This window comes from Bos indicus x Bos taurus, chromosome 5 (assembly GCF_003369695.1).
Source record: "Bos indicus x Bos taurus breed Angus x Brahman F1 hybrid chromosome 5, Bos_hybrid_MaternalHap_v2.0, whole genome shotgun sequence".
In the NCBI taxonomy this organism is placed as follows: domain Eukaryota; kingdom Metazoa; phylum Chordata; class Mammalia; order Artiodactyla; family Bovidae; genus Bos; species Bos indicus x Bos taurus.
The window spans coordinates 81,654,696-81,677,973 of record NC_040080.1 but is presented as its reverse complement, the minus strand read 5'-3'; the positions used below and the strand labels follow the sequence as shown (position 1 = coordinate 81,677,973).

Genomic DNA, 23,278 nt, shown 5'->3' with positions numbered 1-23,278 from the left:
TTATACAGCTTTGCTTTCAGAATATTTAGCATGGAGTCTGGCATAAAGTAGCAACTCAATGGATAATTACTGGCAGAAGACAGACAGAAATTTTAGAAACCAGGCTGTTATTGAACTATTTTTTTTTTTTTTTTTGCCATTGATGAATTATTGAAAAGAATTAAAAAATAGAATACTTACTGTGAGGTAGTTGTGATGATTGTTTTTACATATTTGAAATATGTGTATGATGGAAGGCTTTTATTGTGTTACATATATAGTCTAACTTTTCAGAAAACAGTAGAGTAACCAATCTTTGAGAATTCATGAGTTCTCAGTTTCTAGCATTGTCAGAGCATGATATGAATAGTCATCTGTCAGTTTTATTTTTACATATAACATAGACTGATGGTAATAATGAGTTTGTTTTCAAAAGCTTACATAATTCTAAAAATGAAACTAATTTATCTTAATATGATACATGTGCATTTTTGGTAGAGTTGCTGAAATGAATATTAGAGCTGCATCTTTTTTAAAAAGTTACAAAATCATGCTTGTAAAAATTCAGGCAATTCATTGAGTTAAAAAGAAACTTTTCTGCTTTACATACACTATCCCCAGAAAGGCAATGACAAAGAATGCTCAAACTACCGCACAATTGCACTCATCTCACAGGCTAGTAAAGTAATGCTCAAAGTTCTTCAAGCCAGGCTTCAGTAATACGTGAACCGTGAACTTCCTGATGTTCAAGCTGGTTTTAGAAAAGACAGAGGAACCAGAGATCAAATTGCCAACATCCGCTGGATCATGGAAAAAGCAAGAGAGTTCCAGAAAAACATCTATTTCTGCTTTATTGACTATGCCAAAGCCTTTGACTGTGTGCATCACAATAAACTGTGGAAAATTCTGAAAGAGATGGGAATACCAGACCACCTGACCTGCCTCTTGAGAAATTTGTATGCAGGTCAGGAAGCAACAATTAGAACTGGACATGGAACAACAGACTGGTTCCAAATAGGAAAAGGAGTACGTCAAGGCTGTATATTGTCACCCTGCCTATTTAACCTCTATGCAGAGTACATCATGAGAAACGCTGGACTGGAAGAAACACAAGCTGGAATCAAGATTGCCGGGAGAAATATCAATAACCTCAGATATGCAGATGACACCACCCTTATGGCAGAAAGTGAAGAGGAACTAAAAAGCCTCTTGATGAAAGTGAAAGAGGAGAGTGAAAGAGTTGGCTTAAAGCTCAACATTCAGAAAACGAAGATCATGGCATCCGGTCCCATCACTTCATGGGAAATAGATGGGGAAACAGTGTCAGACTTTATTTTTCTGGGCTCCAAAATCACTACAGATGGTGACTGCAGCCATGAAATTAAAAGACGCTTAACTCCTTGGAAGGAAAGTTATGACCAACCTAGATAGCATATTCAAAAGCAGAGACATTACTTTGCCAACAAAGGTCCGTCTAGTCAAGGCTATGGTTTTTCCAGTGGTCATGTATGGATGTGAGAGTTGGACTGTGAAGAAGGCTGAGCGCTGAAGAATTGATGCTTTTGAACTGTGGTGTTGGAGAAGACTCTTGAGAGTCCCTTGGACTGCAAGGAGATCCAACCAGTCCATTCTGAAGGAGATCAGCCCTGGGTGTTCTTTGGAAGGAATGATGCTAAGGCTGAAACTCAAGTACTTTGGCCACCTCGTGCGAAGAGTTGACTCATTGGAAAAGACTCTGATGCTGGGAGGGATTGGGGGCAGGAGGAGAAGGGGACGACAGAGGATGAGATGGCTGGATGGCATCACTGACTCGATGGACGTGAGTCTGAGTGAACTCTGGGAGTTGGTGTTGGACAGGGAGGCCTGGCGTGCTGTGATTCATGGGGTCACAAAGAGTCGGACACGACTGAGTGACTGATCTGATCTGATCTGATCTGATCCCCAGTTTCATTCTTTGCCCAAATGACATTATGTACTTTGCTCTGTATTCTTCAGACCCTTTTAAAAAGGCATTTTGAAGCAGATATACATGGACATTAGCATTTAAATGTGCAGTCCTTTTATACAGCTTCAGTTTGCTTTTTTCACTTAGCAAATATATAGTTGATTTTTATGTCAGTACATATAGCCCATCACATTTAATGTGTGTCATATTATGGAGAAAGAATGATTTGATTCTGTGTACTAGTATTAATATGTAGTTATATGGTTACTTCTGCTTTATTGACTATGCCAAAGCCTTTGACTGTGTGGATCACAATAAATGGTGGAAAATTCAGAAAGACATGGGAACACCAGACCACCTGACTGCCTCTTGAGAAATCTGTATGCAGGTCAGGAAGCAACAGTTAGAACTGGACGTAGAACAACAGACTGGTTCCAAATAGGAAAAGGAGTACGTCAAGGCTGTGTATTGTCACCCTGCTTATTTAACTTATATTCAGCATACACCATGAGAAACGCTGGCCTGGAAGAAGCACAAGCTGGAATCAAGATTGCCGGGAGAAATATCAATAACCTCAGATATGCAGATGACACCACCCTTATGGCAGAAAGTGAAGAGGAACTAAAGAACCTCTTGATGAAAGTGAAAGAGGAGAGTTGGCTTAAAGCTCAACATTCAGAAAACTAAGATCATGGCATCTGGTCCCATGACTTCATGTCAAATAGATGGGGAAACAGTGGGAACTGTGGCTGACTTTATTTTGGGGAGCTCCAAAATCACTGGAGCTGGTGACTGTAGCCATGAAATTAAAAGACGCTTACTCCTTGGAAGGAAAGTTATAACTGACCTACACAGCATATTAAAAAGTAGAGACATTACTTTGCCAACAAAGGTCTGTCTAGTCAAGGCTATGGTTTTTCCAGTAGTCATGTATGGATGTGAGAGCTGGACTATAAAGAAAGCTGAGTGCCGAAGAATTGATGCTTTTGAACTGTGGTGTTGGAGAAGACTCTTGAGAGTCCCTTGGACTGCAAAGAGATTCAAGCAGTCCATCCTAAAGGAAATCAGTCCTGAATATTCATTGAAAGGACTGATGCTGAAGCTGAAACTCCAGTACTTTGGCCACCTATTGCAAAGAGCTGACTTATTTGAAAAGACCCTGATGCTGGGAAAAATTGAGGGCAGGAGGAGAAGGGGATGACAGAGGATAAGATGGTTGGATGGCATCACCAACTCAATGGACATGAGTTTGGGTAAACTCTGGGATTTGGTGATGGACAGGGAAGCCTGGCGTGCTGTAGTCCATGGGGTGGCAAAGAGTTGGACACGACTGAGCAACTGAACTGAACTGATGGCTGAAAAACACCTCATGTATTTTAATTTTTACTTACCTGACTACACCACCTGCTACTGCTACTGCTAAGTCACTTCAGTCGTGTCCGACTCTGTGTGACTCCATAGACGGCAGCCCACCAGGCTCCTCCGTCCCTGGGATTCTCCAGGCAAGAACACTGGAGTGAGTTGCCATTTCCTTCTCCAATGCATGAAAGGAAAAGTGAAAGTGAAGTCGCTCAGTTGTGTCTGACTCTTATCAACCCCATGGACTGCAGCCTACCAGGCTCCTCCATCCATGAGATTTTCCAGGCAAGAGTACTGGAATGGGGTGCCATTGCCTTCTCCGACACCACCTATGTGGGTGAAAATCTTTTCATACAATTTTTAGCTGTTTTTGTTTCCTCCTTTGTGAATGGCTGTATGTCCATTTCCTTTGACTTTTTCTAGTTTGCTGTTTTTCTATTTCTGTTGGCTTAAACTCTTTTTGTATATAATGCCTCTTTATTAAACTCATTTTTCATGGCTTTTTTAGTCTTGGATATTCTAGGTTATATCCTCAACAAGTACTACTAGTGTTATTTCTTCTTGTCCAATATTTTTCCGGTAGGACTTTTCCTTTGCATAATAAAGATTTTTTTTTCTTTGAGTAGATGTGTTTCTTTGAATAGGTATATTTTTCTTCTTCTTTTTTAAATAAGTAAAGTGTAGTGAAGACTTGAGCATGACATGATACAAGGGGTATTCCAACAGTACTATCTATTGAATGTGTTGCTGGTCTTGGTCCTTGTTGATCAACTCATATTTTCCTTTTCAGATCCTAAGAACATTTAGTTAACACGATCAATGACTCATTGCAGAATTATCCTTTCAAATAAATTGTTTTCTTACTATTTCCTTAAGTAAAATTTGTTTCAGTCATTTTCCAGATTTTGTGTATGTGTGTATAGTCACTATATTTATTGCATCCTGAGAAATAAGGTAATACAGTTACTATAGTAGATTAAATTTAATTTAAATATTTAGTTTTTTCCCCTAGGAATTCTTACTTTTCCTTCTCAAAGGATAGATTGCTTATACCTCCATTGAGTTTATTATATATATCAGTATTTTTGCCTAGAGAATCCCTTAGACAGAGGAGCCTGGTGGACTGTTGTCCATGGGGTCGCACAGAGTCGGACACGACTGAAGCGACTCAGCATGCTTGCACGCATTGGAGAAGGAAATGGCAACCCACTCCAGTATTCTTGCCTAGAGAATCCGGGGGACAGAGGAGTCTGGTGGGCTGCCGTCTATGGGGTTGCATAGAGTGGGACATGACTGAAGTGACTTAGTAGCAGCAGTAACAGCAACAGCAGAATAGCTTGTAACAATTGTTTTCAGACTATCTGGAGATAGGATCAGTGAAGAAGGAAAGTGCTTTTTTAAACATTGTTTGCAATCTGTCATGAGCCAGTGGTTTTGTAAAAAATAATATAAATTACTTGGAAAATGTTAAAATAAATAGATATAAAATTACTCTGTTAAATTGCTATAAAAGTTTCTAAATCTTACTCTCAATTTCTGTACTTAAATCTCTCAGAGGATATGAAAAATTCACTCATCAGCATGTTGCAAACTATAATTTGAAAAGTACTTAGTTTAAACCTGGAGAGTTTCCAAGAGTCAAATTTGTATAAAAGACTTAGTGTTTAACTCCACCCCTTTTCACCCCAGATTCAAATGATCCCCAGCCCTCTTTCAACTCTGTTGTTTCCTTAGGTATCTGACTTTGAGTTTTAAAATAATGAGCTATGAGTAATTCCATAGAGGCTGAAAAGGCATCTGATTAAATTCAGTATCTATTTTTTATTTATCAGTTTCAAGTGGTCTCTTTGAAATGCCAATTATAAAGGATTAGCAGATCAGTCTAAGAATCATAGTGATCATGGTGATAAGAGCTAACCAACACTGTGCCAAGTACTGCTCCTGTGTGTGTGTTAGTCGCTCAGTCATGTCTGACTCCCGGAGAAGAAACGGCAACCCACTCCAGTACTCTTGCCTGGAAACTCCCGTGGATGGAGGAGCCTGGTAGGCTGCAGTCCATAGGGTTGCTAAGGGTCGGACACGACTGAGCGACTTCACTTTCACTTTTCACTTTCATGCTTTGGGGAAGGAAATGGCAACCCACTCCAGTGTTCTTGCCTGGAGAATCCCAGGGAAGGGGAGCCTGGTGGGCTGCCATCTATGGGGTCACACAGAGTCGGACACGACTGAAGTGACTTAGCAGCAGCAGTAGCGTATCCGACTCTTTGCGACCCCATAGCCTATAGGTTGCAAAGCTTCTCTGTCCATGGAATTCTCCAGGCAAGAATAATGGAGTGAGGAGACATTCCCATCTTCAGGGATCTTCCTGACTCAGGGATTGAACCCTGGTCTCCTGCATTGCAGGCAGATTCTTTGTCGTCTGAGCTACCAGGGAAGCCCCACTGCTTCTAGTACTTTTCATTTATATATTAACACCTTTAGTCTTCAACAGCTGTATTACAAAGACATAGGTACTAAAACTGTGCTTTTTAAGATGAGGGTACAGTCATATCACTGGAACCACCACCTCCTTTCTCTTTCCCTTTTCTTCCCGACTTCTGTTAGTTTCATCATGGCTCTGTACAGCTTCAGATATCTTTTGTTATCTGTCCAGTTGAGCTGTTCGTTCTTCCTCACATTTAGGTTTATGTTAGGGTCACACTGTTTTGTAACAAAAGAAGTTTGCACATCTGTTGCTCTGTAACAGTGGCTAAGGGAAGAATGAGGAGCTGTCATTATGCTGCCATTTTTAACCTGGAAGTCTGAGAAATTTGTTAATGTATTTACCAACAGAATGATATGACCACCGTGCGACTACGATGGGGAGATATACTGATGCCGTTGCTTAAAAAATACAAACTGAACATTACATGGGGTGATCAAGATCTGTTGAATATCATATTTTTTCACAATCCAGGTAATTTAAAAAATTTCTTTTATTCTTTGTAAAAAAGAAAAACATAGTATTTAGTCAAAATTGAAAAAAATGCATTTATTTGATTTTGGCTTATATTAAGTTATCACTCTTTATGTTTAAGACAGAGTAAACTAAGTTTAAAATCTTTGCAGAACGTTAATTCTGTGGAATTAGTGTGTGTTTACTTCTTTGTTTTATCTTTGCATAGAAAGCCTTTTTGTTTTTCCTTGCCAATGGAATTATCGACCAGATCATTGCATATATGGAAGCAATTGCCAAGAAGCTGAAGAAGAAGGAATCTTTATTCTCCATGGGAACAGAGGTGTTTACCATGATGATAAGCAACCAGCATTTAGAGCTATTTATGAAGCACTGAGAAATGTAAGCTCTTTTTTTTTTGAAGTGTTTTGTGGACAGACTCCCTGGTTTACAGAGAGTTTGCATATCCTTTGCTCCAGTTCTTCAGTATAAAGCCCACCACGCCCTCCCCTCACAGCTCTGGCACTTGGTGTCCTGCTGGAAGGAAGGGCACCGCCTTTTGCCCACTTACTGACCTGTGCGTTATCAGTATGAGCTCACTGATACTATTCTTTTCAGCAAATTATAATCAGTGTTCAATTTTATTTATATTGATGCTGAAGTTGTGCCAGATTTGGCGATTGGGTGCCCCTTTTGGCCATCTCTTGTGCTTATGTGACACATTCCCATCATTATTTTGAGTGCCTTCTCAAAGAGGAGGTACAAGCAAAATATCCCAGGCTTATCTTATTATGCCTTCCCTGCCCTCGCCCTGAAACTAGCTGTCTCTCTAAGGAACTCTGATGCTTATTGCTGCAAAGGTGTCTTCCCTTCCAGGCCCTTTCAGCAGCAGAGCTGGGAAATACAAAAATGCAAACACACACATACACACACACACACAGTCCTGTGCTCACACCAGTGCGCCCAGTTTCATTCTCCCAGGCTCCTTCCATTCCTCTTCTACTTGGTTTCTGTTTTCTTCAGTTAGAATCCCGGCTCCAAACTAAAACTTTTCCTCTGTTGCTTAATGCTATAATACATTTAAAATAATTTCAGCAACGCTCCATTTGTACTACTCTTCCCCACTCCTCTCCTTGAAAAACTAGCCAGATGTAAGCGTTCAGTTTGTTTACAGTCCTCCCGCCTCCCCACCCCCAGATGAGGGTGTACGTTCTGTACTGTGTTCAGACGTGATTTGCGTTAGTTTTTTTCTCCTCGTGTCAATGTCTTTATTTATTCATTTGACATACTGTTGGATTCATATATTTCCATATGCTTTCAGTTACAAGTTTTTTTCCTCATGTTTGTTGATTTAACTTTAATTTTTAAGAGCTTAATTACTTTTTTGGCTGTGCTGGGTCTTTGTTGCTGCACGAGGGCTTACTCTGGCTGCAGTGAGTGGGGGCTGCTCTCTAGTTTCAGTGCGTAGGCTTCCCCTTAGAGTGGCTTCTCTTGTTGCAGATCACAGACTCTAGAGCAGGGGCCTCCGTAGTTGTGGCTCTTGGGCTTCGTTGCCCCATGGCATGTGAAATCTTCCAGGACCAGGAATTGAACCCGTGTCCTGCGTTGGCAGGCAGAGTCTTAACCACTGGACCACCAGGGAAGTCCTAAGTTCAGGTTGATGTGAGGAATATTAATGTACTTCAAAAAGTCAAAGCTGTATTAGGGCTTACTCAGAAATTGTTCCTTCCGCATCCTTCTACCCCAAGTCCCAGCCCCAGTCACCAATTTCATTTTCTGGTTTGTCCTTCCTATACAGATGAGTAGGTACACGTATGTTTTGTAAGTCCCCTTTTCTTACATGAAAGGTATTCTTCATCTTTATTTGTTCTTTCCTTTTGTTTTACAATATTCTGTAAGTTTGGACATTTATAAATATCTTCCTCATACCTTTTTTAACACAATTGTATGATACTCCACTTGGTGCATGTACTAGAGTTTATTCAACTAATCTCTTATGTTTGAACATTTTGGTATTCTCCAACATTTTGAATAAGAATGCAGCAGAATTCCCTGGTGGACCAGTGGTTAGTACTCCATGCTTTTCCTGCCAGGGCTCTGGTCAGATCTCTTGTTTGGCAGCAGTAAGATTCTGCAAACTGCAAGGTGGGCCAATAAAGAGAGAGAGGCAAAGAGAGAATAAGAGAGAGATAGAAAAGAAGGAAAGAAATAACGGAGGGAGGGAGGAAGGAAGTAAAAAGCAATGTATTAATTAGGATAAATTCCTGGACATGAGATAATTTTATTTGAAGTTACTGCCTGTTTCCCCTACATAGGGATTATTTGCATTCCTGCCAACAGTTCATGAGGAAGCCTGTTATGCACAGGAGTGTATTGTCAGCCTTGAAAATTTTTTGCCATGCTCCATAAGTGAGAAATGGAATCTTAGTTTAAATTTCACTTTCTCTTGTGAGTGAGATGAACATCTTTTTATATATCTAACAGCTGTTTTTACATCTTTTTGGAGTGAATTTTCTTTCAGATCTCTTAGTCTTCTATTGATTTTTTAAAATGACTTTATTTTTAACATTTTATATGCCATCCTTTTCACTCATAGTGTAAATTATTCGGTGGTTTTTAGCATATTTACAGAGTTGTACAATCATCACCATGTGAGACTTTCATACTTTACTTCCCACCTCCCCAGCAGTTGCTGCAAGTTCTTTGTGTATTAAAGATATTAGTTCTTTTTCTGTTATATCTGATGTAAATATTTCCTCCCAGTTTGACTTTGTTTATGGCATTTTTTGTCGTTCAGAGTTGTTTCTTTAAAAATTTTTGTGTAATCGAATTTAAAACTTTAAAAAAAAGTCATAGTTAGAAAGTCTTTCCCTACCTATACTCAGTTTACAGAAAGGTTTACCTGTATACTGTTTCACTTACTACGTTTAGTCTTCTGCTCGGTTTGGAATTTACTCTTGAGTAAGGGATAGATCTGATTTGATCTTTTTCCAAGTGGCCGTCTTGTCCCAATTATGTTTATTTGAAAGGTTATCTATAACCTGAAGATTTGAGATACTGACTTTATCATGTACTAAAGTTCAGAACTGGACATGTAACAACAGACTGGTTCCAAATAGGAAAAGGAGTCCGTCAAGGCTGTATATTGTCACCCTGCCTATTTAACTTATATGCAGAGTACATCATGAGGAACGCTGGGCTGGAAGAAGCACAAGCTGGAATCAAGATTGCCGGGAGAAATATCAATAACCTCAGATATGCGGATGACACCACCCTTACGGGCAGAAAGTGAAGAGGAACTAAAAAGCCTCTTGGTCAAAGTGAAAGAGGAGAGTGAGAAAGTTGGCTTTAAAGCTCAACATTCAGAAAACTAAGATCATGGCATCTGGTCCCATGATTTCATGTCAAATAGATGGGGTAACAGTGGAAACAGTGTCAGACTTTATTTTTTTGGTCTCCAAAATCACTGCAGATGGTGAGTGCAGTCATGAAATTAAAAGATGCTTACTCCTTGGAAGGAAAGTTATGACCAACCTAGACAGCGTATTAAAAAGCACAGATATTACTTTGCCAGCAAAGGTCCATCTAGTCAAGGCTATGATTTTTCCAGTGGTCATGTATGGATGTGAGAGTTGGACTGTGAAGAAAGCTGAGCGCCAAAGAATTGATTCTTTTGAACTGTGGTATTGGAGAAGACTCTTGAGAGTCCCTTGGACTGCAAGGATATCAAACCAGTCTATCCTAAAGGAGATCAGTCCTGGGTGTTCATTGGAAGGACTGATGCTGAAGCTAAAACTCCAGTAGTTTGGCCACCTCATGCGAAGTGTTGACTCTCTGGAAAAGACCCTGATGCTGGGAGGGATTGAGGGCAGGAGGAGAAGGGGACGACAGAGGATGAGATGGCTGGTTGGCATCACTGACTCGATGGACGTGAGTTTGGGTAAACTCTGGGAGTTGGTGATGGACAGGGACGCCTGGCATGCTGCTCATGGGGTGGCAAAGAGTCGGACACGACTGAGCGACTGAACTGAACTGAAAGTTCCATTTGTGATTTCTGGATTTTCTCTTCTCCACTGGTCTGTCCATTTGTGCACTAACACACTGTTTTCACTATGAAGTCCTTGTGCTGTATTTTAATACCTGATAGGGCTATTCCCTGTTCACATCCTGTCCTTTTAGTGTCTTCCTACTCAGTGTATTTTTATTTTTACACAGATACCAACACATTTAACAAAAAGTTGTTTTTTTGTTGGGAGTGTGTCATCTTCACATGTTGACTTAGTGACTGCTGACGTTTTGATGGTGTTGAGACATTTTAGGAACAAGGGTTGTCTTTGATTTGTATCTTTCAGGAATGTTGAATAGATCTCTTCATACTGTGGATTTTGAACATATCTTAAGTCTATTCTGTTTTCTTTGTTGCCTTTGTAAATGAGGTTTTCTTTTTTAAATACTAAACTTTATATTGAGTTTGGAAAAAATTATTCTGGCCCTGTCACCCCAGACACCTGTTTCTGTCTCTTTTTCCCCTTGGTCTTAACAGTCCACTTTTATGTAGCTGAGGTGGATTGACAGGGAGAGATGATTGTACTTCACGTGCCTGTAGACTGATGCATGAATCAGGTCTCTGAGTATGTTGGGGACCAAGACTTGGGGCAAAACCAAATAAGGGTTGGATTTATGATTTTGCTTAATGAGCTGTATATCAGGCACTATCAATGCAGCTAATTCACCGATACCTGGGGAGAGGTTATATGTGACCATTCATCTCTCAGCGGGTATGTTCACTGTGCTGCTGGACTGTGTCTAATCATATATGGCTGTGAAGACAAATACCAGTAACAGGAGTGCTGGTGTGGTCTAAGTGTGGGGATCAAAAGAGCTGATGCCCCTATTGGCGAGACTCTAAGCATTTTCTAATGACTGATCTCAGTATTTGCTAGTACAGTCTCATTAATAGGAATGAGAATAAAGATACTGAACTCTAATCTCCTGAGACACAGACTGTTTTAGGATGTGGAAGAGTGCAACAGCTGTGTCCCAAAGGGCCAGGGAAGGCTTCATTGATGAGGAGGCATTTGAAGTGAACCCTGAAGAATGAGTTAAGAGTTTGCCAGGTGAGCAGGCAGAACCAATACTGCCTGAGAAAAGGTCTTGCTGCTGCTGCATCGCTTCAGTTGTGTCCGACTCTGTGCGACCCCATAGACGGCAGCCCACCAGGCTCCCCCGTCCCTGGGATTCTCCAGGCAAGAACACTGGAGTGGGTTGCCATTTCCTTCTCCAATGAGTCAAAGTGAAAAGTGAAAGTGAAGTCACTCAGTCATGTGGGTGGTGAAAAACCCATGAGGAGGTCAGGAGTTGAGCTGTTTAACTGGGGTGATGGGTGGAAGTAGGCAGTGGCTGGACTGGGCCAGACGTGGTGACGATGTGTGCTGTGTAAGGTGATGATCTGCAGTACAGGGAGCTGAAGTTTTCTCCTGGAAATGAGTGTTGCTCACACTTGGTGGTAGGGAAAGTGCTGATAGCATTGTAAGCTACAGTTTTAGTGTTTTTCTAAGTTTCTTAATCCTATAAGCCTGAGAGATAGGGTTTCTGAATAATCAGTTTATCATGATACAGCTACACTCACTGAAGAATTATAAAATTTAGTGTTGATGTTCATTTTCATGTAGCTGACCTTGTATGCCTTCAGAATCAATATTATATTTTAATAATGCTTTATTATGGCTTGTCAAGAGGTGATAAAAATAACAAGAGGTACTTTTGGAGTTCTGAGGCTTTGCAGGGTAGAAAAGAAATGCACTCCTATAAAAATGTGATTTCTTTGTTGCCCCCGAGCATTTTAAAAAAATCCATTATTAAGGAATTAAATCTTACTAGTTTTATTTGATCTTTTCTTTGATCTCTTATAAGTATATACTTAAAAAAAAAGCTGAGTATTTGTTTTAAGCTGATTAATTACACTTGATTTTTAAGAAATAAATCTTATTTTAAAAACTGTTTCAAACACTGAAGTAATTAATGACTAGTGGTTGTTTTCGGTTTGTATTAATTAGCCGTATCTACCCAGTTTTCAACTTAATGAAGTTAATCAGTCTTTTTGGTGCTTGGTTAGTGTTTTTATCTTCTCTTATCTATTATTCAATGGAAAGTATAATTTTTAAAAGAATTACTGTTCAGACAGAGGTATTTATGCAAGTTTCAGAGAGAAGCTTAGTCATAGCCATTGAATGCTATGAACCATAAGGATGTGAACCATCTGTAAAATGTGAATGCATGGCTATGTCTGCCAGCAAATCAGGTTTTACAGTCCATACATAATTGTTAAATATTAGTTGTTGAGTGAATACAAATACTAAGATTAAAAAGTGCAGATTCACAGTGGGAATAAAACATTTTATTGCTCTGTTAAGTATTTTTTGCTTCCTGTATTTCATTTGAATTATTGGATTTTGTGGTGTTTCTCTGTTAACTTTGATTTACCTCACACCCTTCTTGTATCTGCATGAGATGCAGTAGATTTGCAGAGATGCAGGGGACTTGACATCCTCTCCTGCACAATTTTCTTATATGTAGCTGGCACTTGGCATCTGAAGGCTTGAACTGCCTGCCATTGTACCTGTATTTTTAAAACATGTTCTGTTTTTTGAAAATGCCTTAAAGTATCTCATTGTGGGCATCATAGCATCACTGTTTACTCTCTGCTTTCAGCTGACATTCTTATATATAAAACATGACCTTCCTAAAAGTTTGTGTGCTGGGCACAGTGCCAGTGAAGAGGGAGTGATTATCTGTGTGAGGAGAGTTTCTCGGAGGAGCTGACATTGGACTGAGCTGGAAGGACGAGTACCAGGCAGCCAGGAAAGGTGTGGACAAGTCTGGGTAGCACACAGTAGGGGAGGAGGAGGCTTGCAGTCAGGTGAGGGCACTGTAGCCTCTGGGCAGGTGAGCCTCTGGATGCAATGTGGGTGCACAGCCCTGGGTGTTTGTGGAGTCTGCCTGGCGGAGGGCATGACTGCTGGCTGTGTATGTACAGGTGGGCATTTGGGGGTTTCTCACCTTCTTCTTTTGGAGAAGGCGATGGCAGCCAACTCCAGCACTCTTGCCTGGAAAATCCCATGGACGGAGGAGCCTGGTAGGCTGTGGTGCTTGGGGTCGCTAAGAGTTGGACACGACTGAGCGCCTTCACTTTCACTTTTCACTTTCATGCATTGGAGAAGGAAATGGCAACCCACTCCAGTGTTCTTGCCTGGAGAATCCCAGGGATGGGGGAGCCTGGTGGGCTGCCGTCTGTGGGGTTGCAGAGAGTCGGACACGACTGAAGTGACTCAGCAGCAGCAGCAGTAGCAGCACCTTCTTTAAAGGTCAGACTTCTTGTGGTATATGGTGGACTAAAAGAGCTGTAATCCATGGGGCACTGTTTTTATTTCAGGAAAATATTCATCAAAAGACCTCCCCAGTGAAGAAAAAAAATTTTAACCACAAACACTGGGATTTAAAATCACAAGGAAATGAACTGAATCTCAAGTATTCCCAGGAATTAACTTTTAAAACACCTTTGTAACATTTTCATTTTTAGTCATTGTAGAGTAGGAAAAAGACCAGTTTGGTCTTCCCAAATTCCCTATTACTTCCCTATTACTCGCTTCTCAGCCACAGTTGTCTAGGATGTTTTTGTACACAGTGAAATGTTACCATACAGTGTCACTTCATACAGGTGTTACACCTTGAGGAAGGTTACCTTCTTCAGCATGGCTGCTCCTTTTAACCCCAGAGGAATGTAGACATATCTATATACAACACACAACAGTTGCCCACTGTTAACTGAGCTTCATCTTTTCAGCAGAGTTTTTGAAACTCACTTGGCACAATTTCATTTGCTTTTTTGCGTAAACAGTGCTGTGTGGTTGTAAAGCTCTTTGCAGGTGGAATCCTGGCTTAGCCACTTAGAGCTTTGTAAGTGGAAAAATTCTCTCTCCCTACCTTAGTTGCTTCATTGTAAATTGTCATGTTTCATAAAGTCAGTGTGAGGCTTAAATGCATTACTACATATAAAGCTGTTAGCCTGATGCCTGGTGTGTAGGAAGTGCTTTCTTTTTAACCAGTCCAGCTTTCAGCAGTTTCTCCCAGATTCCAGAGTGCTGGCTGTTATTATTTTCATTAAATTTCTTCCTAGTTAAGCCTCTTCTCCCCTCTGCCTTTTTTTTAATTATTATTTTTAAAAATACCTGAAGATATTTATCTTCGGTATATGGGATTAGGTTTGAAAAAATTACCCAAGAGGGAAGGTTTCATGCATAATGATCCTAGTTTTCTTGCATAGAGGCACCAGGGTGTAGGATCTCTGTGCAGCCCTATCACAACAGTGTTCTGAATGAGCATTGAAGTTCAGCCTGTTCTCCGTAGAGAGGCTGCAGCTTCCTACAGACTCACTAATTGTGATTCAAGTGGTGCTTCCATTTCCTCTCCCTCTGTGGCAGAGTAGTAAACCTCAGGTCATTTGCAGTCCTCCTAGATTTCAGGTTCTGAATTTCCTTTAGAGTCTTCCATTTTTTACTGACTTCAAAATTTCCTGTAAGATATTTTCAAGCCTCATCAGTCTTTCTAATTGTGGTTGCAAATAACAAAAAGGTACATGGCCGAAAATACTAAGATCTCAGCTTTTTTCCCACTTACTACTACTACTGCATTGTTTTCCAAAATATATTTCTTGAGATATGAATACATTTTGTAGTGAAAAAGGATTCTGAAAGTACATTTTGGAGTTAGTGGCCAAACAACATTCAGCAGGTGCATCTTCTGTTTTAATAGTTTCTCACGTGCCCCTGTGAATTTCGCTCAAGAGTGCGTGGTGGTTAGCAGTTCTCACACATTTATCCTTGTGCAGCTAGGGGTCTTTGGGAAGCCCTGAACTGTGCTCTCTTTATCTCACTCCTTTCCAGTCCAGCTTCACCAGTGTTACCGGAGTGATTTTTTGGCTTTTATTAGTCTTTCTCAGCCCCTTTCAGACCTGTTGCTTGTCTTCTCACAGTTGTGAGAATCTCTGGGTCTTTTCTGCTCTTGACCATGTCCTTGCCTTGACACAGGGTTCCCCGCCTCCTCCCTCCTCCTGTGAGATGTCTTCTATTTAATTCATTGAAATTATTTGTTGGGCACGTGCTTTCTATGAGACTTTAAAGTGGAGACTGTTGATACAAAGTTGATTGAAGAAGTTATTGGGAATAGAGTTAAATTTTTATGTATATCTTTGTCTTTTTATCTCTAGTGTTCTTTTGAAGATGACAGTATCCATTCCTTATTAAAGCCATTAGAACTGGAACTACAAAAGACAGTGCATACATACTGTGGAAAAATTTACAAAATATTTATCAAACAGCTGACAAAAAGCATACAAGACCGTTACGACAGACCGCCAAAAGAAAGGTGATTCGTGGTGACTGCTAAATCAAATGAATTAAAACAACAAAATATCAGAGACTATTGTGAAGGAATAGTCTTAGATGAAGTTTTCAGGAAGAAATTACTCATCTTCAGTATAATTTTTTTCCTGAAGAAGTTAAATGAGCTGTATTTTCATGTAATGAAGAACAAGTTGAAGTCTTGGACCTCAACAAGAAGATATTTTTGATCTCTGATGTTTTATAATGTTATCTGGTATCATTCCAGTATTGACAAAAATCTTATTGAATGGATATAGCCTACAGACTTGGGTTGACTCTTAACTCTCAAGTAGGTAAGAGTAGTAGGGATGTATGGATGGAGAAAATGTACCTCATACACAGTGGAAACACTCAAACTGTGAGTATAGCAATAATCTTATGTCAGCACTAACCTCACTTTAAATGTGTGAGAAAAAAAAAGTTGTTTACAGAAACAGGAAAGGTTCTGTTTCTAAAGAAATGTGATGTAACTGATGTCACTATCGACAATCTGTGTGTGCCTTCATACATTTCATCTCTGTTTAAAATATTTTTGTGACAATCATGTTTAAAAGTGTTTTTAGTTTATATGTAAGCTGCACATTTACGACTGAGCTCTATAAGAAAAACAGTGAAAGTTTGGATTTTTTTTTGTGTGTATTTGTGAAATGTAGTGTTTTCATTTCTATGTGCTTAACTGTCTTGCCAAAAGTCAAATCTAAGATGATTAAGCAAGTATTTTAGGAAAATTTTTCTATCACTTTAAATGAAAAATTTCAGCTTTACTGGGCATTCTGGAAGCAATAAATAGGCAGATAATAAAGTGAGAACCTAACAAGCATACTTACGTGATGGTGGAAAATGTGGTGGACCAAAATACGGAAGCTATGTCTTCTGTGAGCAGTGATCAATTACGGTTACAGTGGAGCAGGAAAAAGCGGTCCATTGAAACCTCTTCCCTTCTACCTCAAAGTGGCTTTGCAAAATATCTTTGAAGAAGCAAATATACGTATACAACCTTAAGTACATTAGAAAACTTTCATGGATGATTTGGCTTAAGATTGTCACATCTAACTGTAGAAAAAACAGTTTTGATTTGGTTAATGTGCATGTCCTCCTTTTTTTTTGAATGTCACTTGAGACAGCTATGTTTTTTATCTTAACAGTAAGAAAAATATTACTTTTCTTAGTGTTTTTGACCTTTAACTGATATAACTATAGATTCTGAGTACTTGGCATGTACTGTGCTGGGGCACATGTCTCTTTACCAAGTACTATGAGGTTAACTTCTTTTTCTCCTTTTGATATTTTAATACTTAAATAGAGAAGAGAAAATCATGAAGGAAAACTGCCACTCTCTGGTCGTTTATGAAGTACCTAAAATAGTGGTGACTGGCTTTATGAAGACACAGTGCCCTCTGTGGGGATGTGAGAGAAGATCTGGCCTCTGGCGCAGTTCAGTCAGGGACAGATTGAGAAAGGAAGGTGTAAGAAAGACGAATCCGAATTTGACAACCAGCCTGGCTCTCATGGGACAGAAGCATTTAGGGAATGCCACAGTGAACATGAGCACTCATGAACTTGTTGATTGTTCAGACTGAATTGGCTAAATAAAAAATAGGATCCCTAGAATTTCAAAGTTTGGAGCAGATAGGATCATTTTTAATAGCCCCGGAGGAGCCCCTTGGCTGCCTGGCATATTAGGCTCTTGTGGGGACCTTGATGAGAATGGCCTGGGCTTCACCTTAGATGACCCTGGTATGCCATATCCAGATGGATCTGCACATTACACAGAAGTGGAGAGAACAGTACAGTGTGGGACTCCTTGTCCAGATTGAACACGTCAGTGTTTTACCACATTTGTGTTATCTGTCCCTTTTTCCTTTGCTGATGTATCTTAAAGAAAATGCCAGTCATCATGTTATTTCACCTGTATAAACACTTTGCTAACTGCAATGACATTGTACCCCCTTTGGCTTCAGTTAATATCAAAGGCACATTTCCCTTATGATAAGAGTGCAAAAATAAGTCACCTTATAATTCTATTTTTAACAAGCACCTCAGATGATTTCGGTGTCATTTAGTTTGGGAACCACTGGAAATCATTCTGCCAACTTGAAGGTTGAAGTTAGGACCACAGTTCTCAGCACAGTTGGTGGATTATAAATGTGATTCTGAAATGTTAGTGGAAGTACTTGGGGTTATTTACAAAATATGAATTTATATTATTAGGTTTCTTAGGTTTAATTTTCTCAGTGAACAGACTCTTAGCCCCATGGGCTCTAGTATGATTGAGACTGGGTAGAGTGTGTCATAGTTTAACTGGACTGTGTGCTGTGGTCTCACACATGTTGTGCCTTATTTATACCATCACACACTCTCCATTGTGGGGTCAGTTGGAAGGTTCTTCACTTGGTTTATTCAGTCCTGACCTAATTTTAGCATTTTACCATAAATTGGGTTATGGTGAAAACTCTCCACTGAGGGACTGTTTTTACCTGAAATTTAGGATATCACAGAAAGTCCTTAACAATATTAAAATGAATTTTCTGAATTTATCTTTAGATAAACTTTTTCCTTGAGAAGTTTCAAGAAATACAGTTTCTCAGCATTAGTGAGGTTAAATTCAAGAGCAGCTTAGAGAATGTTTTATATTTCTTTCCTTAAGACAGTATATCTATGCAGTGTATTTGAATTATATATTCTTTGAGTCTATGTCTTAGAAAAAATTTGACCTCAGAATTATCTCTGGGCTACAGTGTTACCAAAGTGAAATGACTTTATAATGTAGTCAACCTTCATTTATATGAAGTTGCCATATTAGAGGAAAAAACCTTTAGAAAATATATATTGTGATTTACATTTTAAGAAAATACATATTTTGTTTTTTCCCCCTGGGAAGAGTAGTTCATAATGTATATACAGTAACCTGGTTATCTCTGGATACTTCAGAGCCTGAAACAGTTTTACTGCTTCACTGCTCTCTGATTTTGCCTCAAGTCAAATGTTATTGGTATAAAGGAAAGAAAACCAAACTGAACTGGATCTACATTCTCCTCTTGGTTAGGGGCCAGGGCATATCATTCACCTTCTCTGTACCCTAAGTTTGCGAACAATCAGCGTGCCTTTCCCGCCTCACAAGACTCGGCAGTCATGGAGCTGTGAGACCCAGAAGAGAGAATGGGTTAGCTGCGTGGCTTGCCTCATGCCCCTCCAGCCTTGCTGCTGAAGTTCTGGGCTGCCCTGTTGCCTCCTGTACAGATCATTCTGTTTTAGACTGAATGTTTGCTGACGTGCATTGTATCTCCAGTGTGAATTTGCTTAGCTTGTGTAAGGAAGAATTTTTAAGGAAGAGAAAGCAAAGAAAAGAATGATGTAAATGAATGATTAGAGGAAGAAGGGAAAGAGAGGAAGTGAGAAAAGTGAGGAAGTAGAAGGGAATAAGAGTGAGAATGGCCAAAGGCAGAGAAAGAGAAGAGTGGCTAAGAGTGGGGAATAGGGAAGGCAAGAGGGAGGGAAGTGGTGTGGGGACAGTCACTTCTGAAGCGGCAGCCCCCTAGCCTGTACTGCCGTCAGCTTGCCTTCCTCTGTTTCAGTTCATGGCCCTGTGGGGTCAGGCGTTCATGGAAGGGGCAGCCAGGCTACCTCTGTTGAATTTGTTTGTTTGGTTTGTTGATAGTAGAGTCTTTCCCCAGTTACTCTGCTCACTGATCATTTAGTGCTATGATTCTACATTGTAGTTTTTTTTCTTCTTTTTATATATTGGATCCCAGTTTGTGACCTAAGACCTGTGGAAACAGGATGACAAATATCTTCTTTTTTGACATCCTTTAGTCCTCCCAGATAATGGATTATGCAGGACTGACCACATAGATCATACAGGAGGTTAGAGTGGAGGGCATAACCTTATTAGATCTGAAGGGGGCCCAGGAATCTATCTGGTTTTCTCAGATGATACTGATAGGAGGCCAGGTTTGGGAACCACTGCCCTGCCTTGAGTGGCAGTTTAAACCACACATCACATCCATTGATTCCTCAATAGGTATACTTCCAGGTGGAGTGTTAGGAAGGGATTCAAGAGAACAGGAGACAACGGGAGTACATTAAATGGGAAAACCTTAAAAGAGGGTAGTCAGTGTCTTCTTTTTTAGAAGTTTATATTGTAAGGAGTAAACATCTTAGTGTTAATCTGTAGCGATTTAGCAAGACCACTAATTTTTTTCTTTTACTTTTTGATTTTGTAAACAGAGAAGGAAAGTAGGGGCACACTGTGTCAGGAAAGGTAGGCGCACAGTGTGCCAGTGTAGGAACAGTTGTCAGTTTATTAAATGTAACTTCAAGTGTCTTAAAACAATTGCCTTATTGCATTTTAATCTTTAATAAAAGTAGATTAAATAATGATTAGTACTGTAACAGTTATCCTTTTATACATTGCCAAAGCAACCCTTTTTTGCCTATTAAAGCCTGGCTTAACTGTCCTGATGTTTGTTGTTTCTTGATTCACTGAACATGAAACTAGATTTTTAAAACTAAGTTATATGAACTTAAAGCAGGTGTAAAATGTGGTGCAAGAATTTTTTTTAACTAAAAATGAATATGATGTTAATTTAGATATCTAGCAATTACAGAATTATGAGAAGAACATGGAATAACATGTTGAACTAGGCAATTTAAAACTGATTACAAATCAATGTCAGACTTACTTCTAAATGGAAAATATCTATTGTCACCTCATTTCTACCAATAATTCCAAATATCTAATGGGATTACTTTTTAAGATTTTTCTATAACTCCAGTTATCAAACAAAAGAAAGCCTTTGGAAAGATATGGAGAAAAGAAGGAAAATCTCTCACTTCTAATGCTGTGAATGCTATTTGGAAGGTCTAGTCAGACTTTTTAATACAAACTGAACTGATGTGAAGCCTCTGATGATGTGTAGTTTACATATACCTTCTGAATTTGTAAGCATATTCAAATATATAACAGCATAGTAAGTCCTTGTAAAAACTAAAGAGAAGCCAACAGTGTACCTTCCATTTAAGATATAAGTGGACTTTGACTATGATGGAAAATAGCTGTTTTCAATCTGTGTATAAAATTTCTTCAGGGAATATTGGGGTGTTATGCAAAAATAATTCAGGTCTTGCAGCTTTGCTGTGGACTGTGTCATCCATTTCAAAGTCAACAGAACACACGTGCACCACATTCACTGTCAGTTTCTGAGGGCTGGGCCAGTGGCTTTTGATGGATGTTGTAACAGAAGATCTGTGAAGGAGATGGTGGTTTGCACCTGTTCCTGAAATCAGAAACTGGAAGGTGTTTCCATTTTTCACAAGTATTTGCATAAATGTGTTAATATTTTGGGTAGTAATGATTCTAAAGCTGCAAGATGGCATTTTGCTATACTGTGATACATAGCGATTACTACTCTTAAACCACTTTTTACCTTAAAATATTATGATTTTAGGATAAATTGAATATCCTCCTCCAAGTAGTTTGTGTGTCTTGACATTTATTAAAGAGAAGGTGAGTGCAAGATTATACATTCAGATATAATGTGAGAATAATGTCAAGTTGCTTTGTTCTCTTGGGGGGAGTTCATATCATCTTTTTCACTCTGTGGTGTTATTAAATGAACATATACTCAATAAATGTCTGATTTCTTCAAATGATGTGTCTGAATTATTCTAGAAGGCTAATACCTGTTGATGTATGGCAAAAAACCATCACAGTATTTTAAAGTAATTATCTTCCATTTAAATAATTTTTTTAAGTAATTTTGAAATCATTAGGCTTGGGAAACTTGATAACTAAAAGTTCAGGCAGATGGCAGTTCCTGGATTGACTAATTCAGCAACTGGACAATGTCATTGGAAACCTAGGTACCTTCTGTCTTTACATTACTGTTCTCACCATGTGAGCTAGTTTTCCCCCCATGGTCCCCAAATGACAGCCAGCATTCTGGGTCCCAAATGACAACCAGAGGCAAAAATACATCTTTTTATAAGAGGAAGGTGCCACCTGTCCCCGTTCATTTGCCCTCATAGCCATAGCAGTGGCTGGCTGTGTCCAAAACCATTACTTTTCAAAGAGAATGAAACTTGAACGGTTCGCTCAGATCTTGATTTGCCCCAAACTTAAACATAGCCTCCCCTTGAAAAATGGCTACTCACAGGAAGGGAAAAGGAAGTAACATCAGGGTTCTGTTAGAAGTCTGTGGGGTAGAGGGGTAGATAACAGACCTACATGATTTTACTGGCCCAAGTATTTCTTAAAACTTCCCAAAGGATCAAATTTCAGATCTAGAGAAGAGCACTTTTCCTGTGCCGGAGTGTAATTGTGCTTTAATCGGTCTCTGTAATGTTATGATCCAATAGTTCTCAGGTTTTTACATATTTTATTATTTATACTGTGATTTTCTGGTCACAAATGATAGCTTAAGCATAAGGGTTTTAAAAGATACTGAGGTGATGAGTACTTACAAGAGAGTTAAAATCAACTATCTTTTGTTTTAAATCATTTATGTTACACAATGTCCTTTTTGAAAAAAATTCAAACAGTACAGAAGAATTAAAAGTATACGAAGTAAAAAAAAGACTCCTAACAAGCCACCCCTGAGAAGATTTAGTGTATCCTCCCTGTCTTGCTCTACACGTTTACACATGAGGCACCCACACTGGGCTTGCTGCTCCAGTGTCTGACAGCTTGCCTCGTTTCAGATTATACATTATAATATCTTGCCTTGATACATTAGACCCACCCTATTCTTTAGCTACATACTATGTAATAATAGTGTACTTAAGTAGAGATTAGCCTATGGACTTCTGAAGTACGAAACCAAAAGTAATGAGTTTTAACTTGTTAGGGGAAGTAGTCATTAACTACTTTTACCATTTTTCTAGTTGTGATTTAAGTGCATTAAGTGGAAAGTTTTTGTAAAATAAATAATTTGTAATATACAATAGATAATATAATCAAAGTAAGTAATAGTTACATCTTTGTGAGACTGACATGTCTAAGTGCTGTTACTTCGGGGTTATTCTTACACCTTTCCATTCTTTCTTAAAAAGACATTTTGAATAGTAAAGTTTTAAAAAATTTGTGAAAATTAACAAAATTTGACCATCAATTTTACTTATGCTTTGTCTACTGTTCTTTAGCATTTAAAATATTTTAATAGGGTCACTTAACAGGTTAAAAGAGGTTTTTAATCTGTTGGAACAGTGTTGTCTGAAAAATATAATACAAGCATGTATATAATTAAGTTTTCTAGTAGCCACATGAAAAGCAGTAAAAAGCACTTGCTACTAATTTTAATAATACATTTTGCTTAAGTGTATCCAAAATTTTATCATCTGGGCATGTAGTCAATATAAAAATATTCAGTGAGATCGTATTTTTTCCATAGTGTACTAATAAGCATGTGCTTATCACATACAGCACATCTCACTTCAGCTTTGTCACGTTTCAAGTGGCCACTTGTGGCTCATGATTAACGTATTGGACAATACAGCTCTACCAGAGTGTAAACTCTGGAGGCAAAAGTCATTTCTTTTTTCAAGTAGTGTCTGTCACCATGACTATACATGGTAGACACAGATTTGCTCAATATATTTTAATTGAGAGATGTTTTATAAAAC

At 39.0% G+C, this 23,278-nt stretch overlaps 1 protein-coding gene across 2 annotated transcripts in view; it reads left to right on the top strand.

Moving 5' to 3' along the window:
- GXYLT1 (glucoside xylosyltransferase 1) overlaps window positions 1-21,307 on the top strand; it is a 51,746-nt gene extending 30,439 nt beyond the window's left edge. For both annotated transcript variants that reach the window (XM_027542594.1, XM_027542595.1), the window contains 3 exons: window positions 6,116-6,239; window positions 6,448-6,620; window positions 15,484-21,307. In XM_027542594.1, coding sequence (XP_027398395.1) covers window positions 6,116-6,239; window positions 6,448-6,620; window positions 15,484-15,645 — 459 coding nt within the window. In that variant the 3' untranslated portion in view covers window positions 15,646-21,307. The remainder of the gene's footprint in view (window positions 1-6,115; window positions 6,240-6,447; window positions 6,621-15,483) is intronic.
- The last annotated feature ends 1,971 nt before the right edge of the window (window positions 21,308-23,278 follow it).